At 42.3% G+C, this 12871-nt stretch overlaps 1 protein-coding gene across 1 annotated transcript; it reads left to right on the top strand.

The window, feature by feature from the left end:
- Nucleotides 1–1711: 1711 nt before the first annotated feature.
- On the top strand, nt 1712–7257 carry scrt2 (scratch family zinc finger 2). Its single transcript, XM_015968535.3, has 2 exons — nt 1712–2301; nt 5456–7257. The coding sequence occupies exons 1-2, from the start codon at nt 2142–2144 to the stop codon at nt 6253–6255; spliced, it is 960 nt and encodes a 319-aa protein (XP_015824021.3). The 5' UTR covers nt 1712–2141; the 3' UTR covers nt 6256–7257.
- The last annotated feature ends 5614 nt before the right edge of the window (nt 7258–12871 follow it).

The following is a 12871-nucleotide window of genomic DNA, read 5'->3' on the forward strand; positions in this document are numbered from 1 at the left end:
TGACAGAAGTAAATGGTGTTTCAGAGAAATGCTGCCTGCAGGTACAAAGCACTGCTAGAAAAGGTCAGGGTGAGTCACGGAAGGTTCATTGTTCTTTTAACCTCCGCTCCGTGGAATAACATCTGAAGATGAACACATCAGCTACGGGGATTTCTTTCTGAGGAACAAATAATGATCCATGCTGCAACCCTAATTCATCGCAGCAGAAAAGAAGAGCAAAGGGAGGCAAAGAGTCAGATCATTGTGCGAAGTGTTTCCCCACAAGATGACTCATGTAGCAGACAGTTTATTAAAAAGGACAAAAAGAAAAAAGTGGCTATGAAGATGCAGGATTTGAGCTTGTCCAGTAAGATACAATCACTTATGTGTGATCAGTCCTCTCTGATTTAACAACACTCCGTCTGCATCCGAGCTGCAGGATCACCGTTGGTGGCGAAGATAATTTAGAGCGACCGAGGTGAGAGGTCAGGGAGAATCTCTCAAAAACCGGCATGCAATAAAAATATATCTTAATGAAAGTTTACCTCAAGGCTGGAGGAGATCTTGATTTTTTTAATCTACATGTGGTCTTTTCCACTTTTTGCATTGGGAAAATAGATTGCTTAAATCTCTTAAATGAATCACGTTGAATAAGAAAGGGTTAGCCTTCGCTATCTAAGAAAGTACAGAATAATAATTTAGGCTGTCAAAGCTTTTAAAATGCCAGAGTGGCTGTTTTTGTGAGGTGTTTGTGCTAAAAAACTTTAAAGCAGTTTAAAATGGTCAATCCATAAACATTCAAACAACAACACCTTGTTAAAACCTGCTCTGAAGATGTTTCCATCATGGTAGCTTTGCCCCCATTGGTCGGATCTGTTCTGGTTTCTCCGCTGCTGCTGACACAACAGAAACAAAACCACCAGGTTTTATGTGACTAATAAATATTAAAGTTAGATAATGGATCATAATTTCACCAGTGATGTGACACAAGTGTTCACAGGTGCATGGTTTCTGTTTCTGCTACATTTTTGAGTCAGTTTCTGTTTAATGACAAACGCTTTGCACAGCTCTGCATAAAAATCCTAAAGTGCCAAATTAATTTACACAGATTTTGAACGTACCAAGAGATATGTGGCCAATTTAGTGAGCGTGGATCTAATTCTGGATTTCACCCTAATCAAAAAAGATGTAATTAATTAATCAGATAATTCATTGCCACGCATGGCAGGACACACATCTGTGCAGCGGTAATGGGGAGGGAGACAGACGAGCTGAGCTGAGCAGATCTGGTCTCTTCCTGTAGCTGGCTCATCAACACTGCTGGAATCCAGAGACACTTTGTGAAAAGGTGCAGGACTCCCGGACACAGGAATGACCTCTCCTGAACGGTTTGGAGGGTGAGGACAGTGCAGAGCGTCGGAGAGAAGGAGAGGCTGTTAGAGGTAACAGGGATGACTCCGGGGAGGCAGAGCCGGTACAAGACAAACATAAACTGTGCCACTTCATCTGAAGACAATGGGGGACAGGACACCGAGTGTGCTCTTATCCACATCTCCATTGTCTGCCCATCTCTTTTACTCCTCCTCTGAGCATGGAGCATAAGGGGGGTGAAAGGAGGGGGGGGGGGCAGTGGGGGTCTAGCTGTGCTTTCTCCTCTGTCTGTGTGCGAATGCACAGACGGTTCAGTAGTAATTTGATGTGTGTCCCCGGGGACATTTGATGGATTAAAGCTAAGCAGCTCCATTTCGCAGCACCACCTGATCTTCCACTGCCTGTGCCCCATATAAAGGCTGGCGTGATTGCTGATCTCAGCTAGTCTGACAGTCTCTCCCTCTCTCCCTCCTCTCTCTGTCTGTCTCCATCTCTTCTCTTCCTCACTGGTCTCTTAAGCCTGCTGCATCACAGGAGCTATCCAGTGCTGAACAGGATCGCTTTTATTTTTTATTTTTTTTATTTTTTCCACAGGAAGCTGGGGGAACCAGAGAGCATCACTCAGCATTGCCATCAGCTTTGTTCAACACTGGTTTCCATTTTCTTTCTTGTCTTATGTTTTTGACCACATCATCCACCAGGATTACCGTCAAGCCTGCTCTGCATCCTCTGAGGGTCTTTTATTTTCTCTCATGTGTTTTTCTCAGCTCTGTGTTTCCATCCATTGAAACATGCCCCGCTCATTTTTAGTGAAAAAGATCAAACTTGACGATTTTTCTTCGTCCAATGTGGCCACCTCCAATCATCACAGCCACCTGGACGACTCGTTTACTTTTGCTCGCTCCATCACAGACTCGGTAACCAGCCTTGGGGTCCGTCTCAGTGAGAATGGTGAGTTAACATGCCTCCAGTGAAAGATCTCCTAAGACTTGTGCCCGTAAACAGCTCCAGAGCTGATTCCAGCATGCTTGGACATTTTCACACGGATGGTGTCCTCTTTTGTTTTATTTGTCAGATAGGATTTTTCCATGAGTCAGCCAATAATGCCCGCGTAGTGCGTAAATTAATATGACATGTAACATGCAGCCAGCTGATTTTCTGCACCAACATCCAAAATAATCCGCTTCAGAGGCTCCCCACCCCCATCCCTGTGCTCCCAGACTTTTGTTTTTTGACTCCAATGAAGGGCAGACACAATTCAGGTCACAGGCACGGATTAGTTTATGTAAATAGGGAACAAAATGTGTGTCTAATCAGGAGGAGCTCCAGTTACGTATTTGTATAACTGCTTCACCCCTGCGGTGGCTCAACACGCATGCTGGCGATATCTGGTCATCATATGGACTAAAAAATTCATGAATATGAGAGATGAGTATCAAATGATACATTTGTCCTTAGCTGTTATTGTCCTTGAGTTCCCATCATGGTCCGAGCCTCCCTTGCCCCCCCTTCCCATCCAAATGGAGCATGCACACAGGCTCCCCACCCCCATCGCTCCACTACATCTTTCTCTTCCTTCCGGGCATTTGAAAACTAGCAGGGGTTAGAGTTTCAGCCATGCAGGCCTATTGCTGCCACAAGAGACATCAACACGCTGTACAGGGAAGCCAGGAGGGAGGTGGAGAGCTGGGATAAAGGGATGGTGAGGAAGGAGAATAAGGAGACAAAAAATGCTTGGAACAGCAGTGAGGCAGATCACGTGACAGAGGTTGTACAGTAAACATGAAGAAAGGCTCATTACTGCACTGTGGTCACCGCTCACGCTTCCACTCTGCTCCGGTCAGAGCTGAGGGGCAACCTTCACTTCCACAACCCTGCTTGAAACCCACCGCTTCCATTTTGTGGCCGTGTTCAGAGGGCCGTGTGTGAGCCTTTGTTGTGATTCCTTAAGATGTTTTTGTAATGAGAAAATAGTGACTGCGGCTGATGCCCACCTGTTATTCAACCATCCTTGTAGCACTGTGAAATTTAAAGAAGCAGAGTCAGTAGATGGAATTCAGAACAAAATTAACCAAAATGAATTCTGAATTATTAGAAGTAAAAGTAATAATCAGCACTTCTACTTGCATGTCTTTTGGCTTTCGTGGAAACCCGTTTAAGCTTCCTGTTGCAGGATTGCGCTAATAAACAGTTAATTGTGTTGCTCTTTTGTTCTTGATTCTTTTGTTCAACACTGTGAAAAATAGCCTTTATCATTAAACAGATGAAAAGAACAAAATAGGCACCATCACAATGTGAATAAAAACCATTTCATCTGAACAAAAGAAGCATCCTTTAACGCTGACTCAAGACAAAATAAATAAAGGTAAAATAAAAGGTTTCTGGACGAGGCTGAAACAGCTAACGTCAGCACTTCTGCTTTGCCGGGAGATTTTCTTTCCCCCTATAGTGGAGACATTTGACTTGAGTGTCTGTGGAACAACAAAGAGGGGTGGCTGAGAGGGTCCATTAATTACATGCTTGCTTTGCATCTCAGAAATGAGTCTATGAGCTGTAAAGGCTGATGCAGCGTGAGTCCTAAACGATGAGCTTCATGTCTGACCTTGGGTAATTGAAGCTCACTAAACACCCCTGCTTTCTGTGGTGGTGCACGCAGGATTTGTTGATGAAAATAACAGCAATAATAACAATATCAGCAAATATGGGGCTTGTTGTCAGAAGAAGAGTAAATACACTTCAGATCAATTCTCTGTAATTGGTGTTGTGGCTGTAAAATAGGTGGATTTGGCTGCTTTTAATCATCTTAACAGCAGCTTTTGTGTATTTACCAGCAGCTGTAAGGCTGAAACAGATAGTTACTTTTTTTAGACTTGGTTTTAGAAAAGAGGGATGCTCTGTCATGGACAAACACCATCTGTGCAGTTTAAAACTGTGAAGCCATGCAGTGCAGCATAATACCACATGCACAGGCCTGTCGTTTGCTCGTCCCCGGGTGTCACGGTCGTGTCTTTGACAAAGGGGGTGTGTGAACTAAACCCTTGGGGATGGAGAAGCTGTAGTAGGAGAGCACTTAAACTGATTTCTTAATGGCTTGTTTCCTGAAAGCACTTCAGCGTGCTGGCTGCTGTAGACAGGTGACCCTCCTTGCAAACATTACGTCGCACATTATCAGTACTCAGGCAAACAGCGTCCAATAAACTCTTATTGTGTCCTGCAGACACTTGATCTATTCCATGCATTATTTCTACCTTCTACAGCATTCCACTCTTCTAACAGCTGCACTGTTTTACAGATGATAGCCTATTGATCAGTTCAAAACTTTGAATTTCATTAAAAAGCAGTCAATACCTAATTTCCACTGCTTGCTGCACACAATGCTTAGGAATGGCCTTTTTCTGCAGTTATGCACTATTTGTCCCTGGAAGAGAATCTGACCACTTTTCACATCCGGATTTCTTTGTTTAACTTAAAAAAGAAAAAGACAGTCAAATGTATTTAGTATGTATTCTGTTACATCTGTCTCAGCATCAAGTTCTGTTTGGGTTCATTTAGCTGCCAGCGAGACTTTTAGCTCCTTTGTCACCGAGCTTCTTCAGAAAGAAAGGAAGGCCGAGAAGGACGCCAGATGAAATGCATCTCTTAGAAATCAGGATTTGTGCTGTCTGAGACACCTAAATCACTCACGGTGTGTTTTGACTTGCTCTATCATGTTCAGTTCTGGTGGAAAAAGCAGCAACCCTTTACTCCAAGAGCAGAAATATGCTGCTCTGGTCTATCATGCATTAACAAAGCACTGCATGAAGAAATTATTGAAAAACATTGAAATACTTGTGGGAAAATAAGACTAAGAATGAGAGGAGCTGAGTGTTATTCTGTGATGAATTGCTACCCAGCACCTTCCTGAACCCAGCTGAGGACTTTGTGTTTCTCTGCATCGCCGACGCTTTGTGTGAACAACCCGTTTTTCTATGCTGCCACTCACCTGTTCACCATTCTGAAAAAGGGCAGCCATCCAACATTGTAATAATGTAATCACCGGCATGTCACTGTGTCCTCATCCATCACAACCTCTGGCCAACTGTGTTTGCGTCTGTCTCTTACCCAGGATACATCCAGGATTACATCACGCCATCTGCATACCAGGGGGAGAAGAAGATGGAGCAAAAGCTGGCTTCGCCGGTGTCAGACCCCCTGTACACCCAGGTGAACAGTGGAGGCGAGTACTGTGACCCCGACCTGAAACACCCTGACAGCCCACAGTCTGGCATGACAGCGAGCGGCTTCTACACTGGTGAATCGGAGGCTCTGGCCGAGGGTTACACCATGGATGCCTTCTTCATCTCCGACGGGCGCTCCAGGCGAAAAGGAGACGGGGAGGCTCATGGGGCAAGCTCAAGAAGCAGCAGCGCAAATGGTGGGGCTCAGGAGAGGGGAGCCGGCGTGCCACGCCATACCTGTAACGAGTGCGGAAAGACATACGCCACCTCCTCCAACCTGAGCAGACACAAGCAGACGCACCGCAGCCTGGACAGCAAGATGGCCCGCAAATGTCCCACCTGTGGCAAAGTGTATGTGTCAATGCCCGCGTTGGCAATGCACATCCTCACCCACGACCTCAAGCACAAGTGCGACGTGTGCAGCAAGGCCTTCAGTCGGCCCTGGCTGCTGCAAGGTCACATGCGCTCACACACGGGGGAGAAGCCCTTCGCCTGCGCCCATTGTGGCAAAGCCTTTGCTGACCGTTCAAACCTCCGCGCCCACATGCAAACACACTCTGCCTTCAAGCACTACAGATGCAAGCGCTGCAATAAGACCTTCGCTCTCAAGTCCTACCTGAACAAGCACTATGAGTCAGCTTGCTTCAAGGGCTCAGCAGACGAGGACGACTCTGGATCAGAAAACTGACCGTGAGGAAGAAGCTAAATTTTTTGAACCCCTGTTGTAGGTTCACAACAGTAACCCTGTTCACTCAGCCCTCCATGCCTTTTTTCTTCCCTTTTTTTAGAAAGCAATATTTTCACTAAGATTACGTGAAGAAACTTTACTGAATTATGGCAAAGACAATTTCAAAAGATGCTGGATTTTGTTTCCCCGCACAGTAGCTAATCGTCCACAGAAACATACAATCAGACAACCTTCCTCAAAATAGAGACTTTAGATGATAGTTGTACACACACACACACACACACACACACACACACACACACACACACACACACACACACACACACACACACACACACACACACAATTATATATGAGGCCTGGCATGTGAATTTTTATCAATGACTATAATGATATTGATATCAATAGTAATATTTAGATTCCTGATATTTTATAGGAAATAGTAACGAGAAAAAGAAAAAAAACATAAAAAGGACTAACAGTGTTCTTTTGTTTTCTAGAGACAAAATGACCTCTTGTATTTTTATGCTGCTTTTTATTTGCTAAGAATTGAATTCTTTTGCAACTGCCAACATAAACTTTTTACAAAAATGTGAACTATGACAGTATTTGCAAAAAAAGGAGATCATTTTAAAAGGTAAAAAAACAAACCCCCCCCCACCACCCCCACTGTTGTTACACCAACATTTTAAATCAGCGGATGTTATTTTTCTATTTACTTTTTCTAGTTTAACTTTTTGTGGTTTTTATCTCAAAAGCATCTTTGTAACTGTGGGTAGGTAAACAGATCATCCTAAATAAGCTACAGAAACAATCGCAGGAGCAGCGAATCCTAAAATATTGGCCTGTTGACCAGGCCTCGTCAGTCGTTCCATCGGATCAATCTGTCAGTCACTCTGACAAACAAAAACATGAAGAGCCAGACCAAATGACCTAATAAGTGCCATGAGCGGTTCACTCGTCTATCGCAATCTTAAAACTCTTGTTGTTCTTCCTGCACCATGATGACTCCCACACCCTCTGCTGCCTTCATGATGCCTCGTCCACTCGTATCAAGTAATCTTCACCCCGTATTAGAGGTGCCCCCCCCCCCCCCCCCCCCCCCCACCACCACCACCAGTATTACCTCAGAGTGACGGTATGGACTCACACACCCTCAGTTACAAAAGTGACATTCAGATTTTTATGTTTCTCTATTTTGTATGTGGCTCAAAGCTACGCCCATGGTTTAGATGCATACTATCTATTTATCATGTAAATACTTTATCTATGCTCCTATTATTTATTTATTTGTTATTTATCTATCTATTTATTTATTTATTCACTTTATTTTGTGTATTTATTGAATAATTGCTTATTTATTGTCTATTTATTTATTGTTTATACATCTTTTTTTAAAATGAACATCCATTGACCTTGTAAGATGCTGCTGATCTTCAAAGAAAATGTTTATATGCATGAAAACTGTAGAGAGTCCATGGGACTTAGTTCTTAAAGAGGAACAATGTACAGAACCAGTACTAGAGGACTTCCAATGAATGAATGCAGAATTATTTCTTTTGTTTCTGTGGCAATAACTTAGAAAAAGCAATTGACATGTAAAACAATCACAGCTGTTCTGTTTTCGTTTGACTTAAGGCAATAAAATGAAATGATGAAAACAAAACGCAAAAATAATGCTGACCTGGCATATTCCCAAAAAAAACCTAACAAAAAAAAACTGACGAGCCTCCTACTTAATGGAGGTTATTGTCCTGTGTTTTCTCTCTAAATCTCAGGCAATAATTAAATCTCAGAGGTCGCTAACATGTGTGTGGCCGTAGCCTAAAAACGTTTAAATTTCCTACTAAGCAGACAAAAGCTGAATAAATGCAACAGCAATAACAACAACGATGGCAACGATGAGGACATTAACAACTGAGAACTGATTAAATACCTGGAAAAATACTGTATTATAATTATTTAACCTTAATTTTGAAAGGACATGGTTTGGATCACAGTAACACTAAAGTGTTTGAATTCAGTGACCACTAATTTAAAACGCAGGTTTAAAACTCTGAGGTGTAAAAGACAAAAATCCCTCTAAGATGCTTCTGCATCCTCTTAAGCAGCACTAATGAAAACGATCAGGGCATGAACTTTATTGGCAGAGAAAGTTTTCAAGATAGCTGCAATAAACTGACACGCAGGGATGCTCTTCCAGCTCCTACTTCATTTGTCCTGCATCCTTCCCCTCCCCACCGGCCGTCCCAACTGCCTCTGAACAGACGCAGGCAGCATTCGATGTGCTGAAGTGGGATTGGCGGAGGGTGGTGGCGTGTGGGAGGATAACAGGTGTTTGTAGACAGACTGCAGATAGGGAGCGTAATTGAGTCGGTGAGCGACCTCCAAGGGGAAGGTCAAGCACCAGCAGGCAAATGCACTGTCAGCTATTTGCATATTCCAAATGGATGGCACCTTCGCAGTAATGCTGAGCTCGCTCTGAACAACAAAGCTCCCAAACTGGGGGAGAAAGGGGAGCGAAGAGGAGTGTGCTCCCTCTCCTCCCTGTTTCCTATAGAGCTACAGCTGAATCCCTGCATGAGAGCATCCAAACCACCTGTCTAACGATGAACACAGCTCGGAGCGACGCCGTGTTATTAAACAAATGCTCCATTTATTACTTCCAAAAAGATTCTTTTATACCTTTTCTCTTTAGCTGAGTGAGATGATGTGACTTGTTCTCAGTTTTAATAAAACGGGCAGATGCACCGAGATCATCAGACACACAAACGGACTGAAACCGGCAGTACTACCGATCCACTCCCCTCCTCTTTAAGAAGGAGGAGATTGCAATCTACTTTTGGGAAACATTGTTCCTCTTGTAAATATTATTGTAAATATACCACAGCAATAATATCACAATGCATGTAGACATTTAAATGCTCTTTTTCTATTTTTTTTTCTATTAAAAAAGACAAATACAGGTACCAACTGCAGTCTGGATGGCCATGTGAATCAGGGAGTGTCTTGGCTAAGAAGCTATCTGTTAAGAGTTCAAACAAAAACTTCCAACTCTGTGTATTCTCAAAGATCTGATCATGTTTTCCTCTTTTGTTCTTTCCTTTGTGTCGATGTGCCCGGCTTGGCTGCGCAATGAAAAAGTGCCAAAAAGTATGATTTCCATGACAAAAGCCTTCAACATATGGTTGGCTCCTCGAAACCATCCATATGGTCCTCAAAGAAAAAAATGATTAAGATTTTCCTCTTTCTTCCTCTCTCTCTCTCTCTCTCTCTCTCTCTCTCTCTCTCTCTCTCTCTCTCTCTCTCTCTCTGTTCCAGCTGAGTATGATGAAACTTAAGCCATGATTGCTGAGGATTGTTTTTAATTTCTCTTGTTCTGCTACAATTAATAATGATGACAACAATAGCAATGATAACAATAATAAAAACAATAGCACAAGGAACCTGTAAGTCCACTTGTATTTCTTTTTAATAGTCACATTTAATCATTCTCACTCTCCTCATACTGTCCTCCCAGTTTAGCCCCTGTGCCGCACGCACTCGTATATCCTGCAGATGTGAGTCTGGAGTCTGTTTGTGCTAGCCTTTAGTCAACATTAACACAGTCAGTGATTATACTTAGACAATAGCGTGCCATCAGCTGCAGACTCCTCTGCCAATGTTTGAGGGATTGAGCGAGCTTTACTGTCAATTTCAAAAATTTTAATTTCACCACTCTGAGGGAGAGAAATGCCAATATCTTTAGTTCTCATAGCAGCTAAAAAGGGTAACCATCAGAGGGCCTGACAACACCAATATAGCTCTGAATAAGAGTTCTTGAGACGTCGGCAACCTGAAAAGCAGAAGCATCTGTTCCACCACTATTAAGCCCTTCCTGGCCATTAAATTTTAATGGAACATTGATTTTATGCTGGAACCACCCTTCCTGAGCGACTCAAAAGCTGGAGAAAAATATGGAACAAAATAAAAATGAATCATGACAGCGGACAGGGATTATTATTCTGGGGCTTTTCTTGATTGGTTTCCAGGGAATATACAACACTTGAATTCAATCGCTTGTGTCCTTCAGTGTCCTCCAGCAGCATCAGCAGCAGTATAATGAGACAGCAGGCAGAGTGGAGTAGGGACACAATGCTGCTAACCCTTCTCTTTAACATGAGCAAGCAGTGGTTGGTCTTACTGTTGCTTCTACGCTGCTATTTTACTCAAATTCACTGAATAAGGAGCAGATTCTGAAATGTTCTGCAAGCACAAAGCGGCGCCTCAGGATGCTGCTGGCCACATCAACATGCAAATGCAGCGCTCACTCAAACTTTACCCCAACAGATGTTGTCCCCTATCAGACTTTATGATGAAAGTAAATAACTGATTTCATTACATGGCAATGAACTGTAAAATAGGGACCCATGGAATCCAATTACATCACCCGTGAGAGTGCGGTGTGTGTGACAGCAATCAGCTCAGCGTGGCAGGTAGAGCGAAAGTGGCCCTGCATACATATCCACACAGCAGCCGGCGCCTCCCACTGCCACCAACACTCAGGACACATCAGGTAAATGAGTAAAAACAGTCTGGAAAATGGAGCGCACTACTCTCATACTTAAAAGATACTGAGCTGAGGACACCATCACAGCCTGAGTGACTGTCTAACAGCTTTGTGATGGGACCAAGGGTCACTGTGATGTTACTGCTCTAATCTAACCCACCTGAGCCTTGGATATTTCCTGCTGTTTAAACTAGAGACGGGTGTGTCAGTGCCATCAAAGCTAACTAGCAACAATTGGTAATTTTCTATTTTTAAAATGGCGAACGTTCACTACATGAAATTGACAAGGATCTGAATACTTTCCATACCCACTGATGTCTTTGAGCTCTTTCATCCTGTTGAACATTTACATTGACAGTGATGTAGGCTGATGTTTCAGAGAGGACGCTGGCCACGAATGAAAGCCCGAGCAGAAAAAAAAAAAAAAAATATATATATATATATATATATATATATATATATATATATATATATATATATATATACATATATATACATATATATACATATATATATATGTATATATATGTATATATATATATATATATATATACATATATATACATATATATATATATATATATATATATATATATATATGTATATATAAAAACACAGTTTAAAAATAACCTGTGAATTTCTTTTTTACTTATTATTGAAAAAGGAATCAGCAAGTGTTCTTGTAATTAGAGTAAACCCCACCACACACACACACACACACACACACACACACACACACACACACACACACACACTGGAATATAGGTTTTGTTTTATTCAACACTAAAAACTAACGACCATTTACATTGACCACTGTAAACCAGCCAGCATGGCACACTGACCACTCAACAAGCAGTTAGCAGAAGCATCAGCCCAGACCAACCAACTGTAAATGCCCCTTTAAGAGCGAACAGTTTGTCTTTTCCCATTCTGCATCACAGGAGAGATGCTCATTAAAAGCGCCTCGATTCCTCACTGTTTCATCAAGTGAGACTGCCAAGCTCTTTAACTCAGTGTTCTTGATGTTTGTGCTGTTTGTGTAAAAACCCATCTGTTTCCTCGCCTCTCTGTTGGCAGAGGGTCCACCTCATCCGTATGCTTCTCTTTTTGAAGTCATTTCAAAATCTCATTTTTATGCATCTAAGATATCCAAGTTGTCATCAGCACTCAGGCTGAAGTCAAGGAGGGCACTCCTTAAATAGCTGCTTTTATTTCCTCGTATACCATGCACACAGGCACAGGGACGGAAAGGACTCCTGGCCAGGAGGGTTGATGGAGCTGATTCAGTGATTGACAGCAGATTGTTCAGCACAATTGTTATGATTTTTTCTTCTAACTTTGGGGGAAAATCTAACATGTTTTCCTCTTTCAGCTCAACAGATGTGAGGATTTTGTGTGTTTTGTCTAAGTCAATGGAATATTTTGGCATCTTTGTTGTGTGCTTGTGTGCAAAAGTTATACATATTATCTTTACTGCCGTGAACAGCGTTCTAGCTACAACAATACAGTTCAGACAGGTTAGAAAAGCTAATCTCCAGTCTGTGCCACCAGGACCAAATTGGAACTATTTCAATAGAAAAGAGCTCTAATCTGCAGATTTTCACTTTGTTTTATAGGCCTTTGTGCTCCTGCACATTTAAATGACACGGTCATTTACAAGTGTGAAAATCAGCAACAGCAAAAATTCAGATTCAGAGCCTTCAGGAGTCAAATCCAGTAAAACTGTCTTCTGCTGGAGCCTCCTGCTTTTCCATATGAGGACATTTTGTTTTGGGAGACTTGAATTTATGTATTTTTTATTTATGTATTATTTATTTTATTCAATGGCATTTTCACATTTTCAAATGCATTTACTGACACCTGCTAAATATATATGTAATTCATGTTCTGTGTCCCTTGTCCCCCCAGTCTATTCCATGTTTCTCCCTCCTAGGTGTCCTTGTCCTCCCTGTCCCTTCCATACCCCGTCTCCAGTTCCCTCATTAATCATTCAGGTGTTTAAACTTTATTTCCCATCTCCAGTCATGCCATTTCCATTCCCCAGCCTATTTTATTTCTTTAGTTTTC

Source organism: Nothobranchius furzeri, chromosome 15, assembly GCF_043380555.1.
Source record: "Nothobranchius furzeri strain GRZ-AD chromosome 15, NfurGRZ-RIMD1, whole genome shotgun sequence".
Taxonomy (NCBI): Eukaryota; Metazoa; Chordata; class Actinopteri; order Cyprinodontiformes; family Nothobranchiidae; genus Nothobranchius; species Nothobranchius furzeri.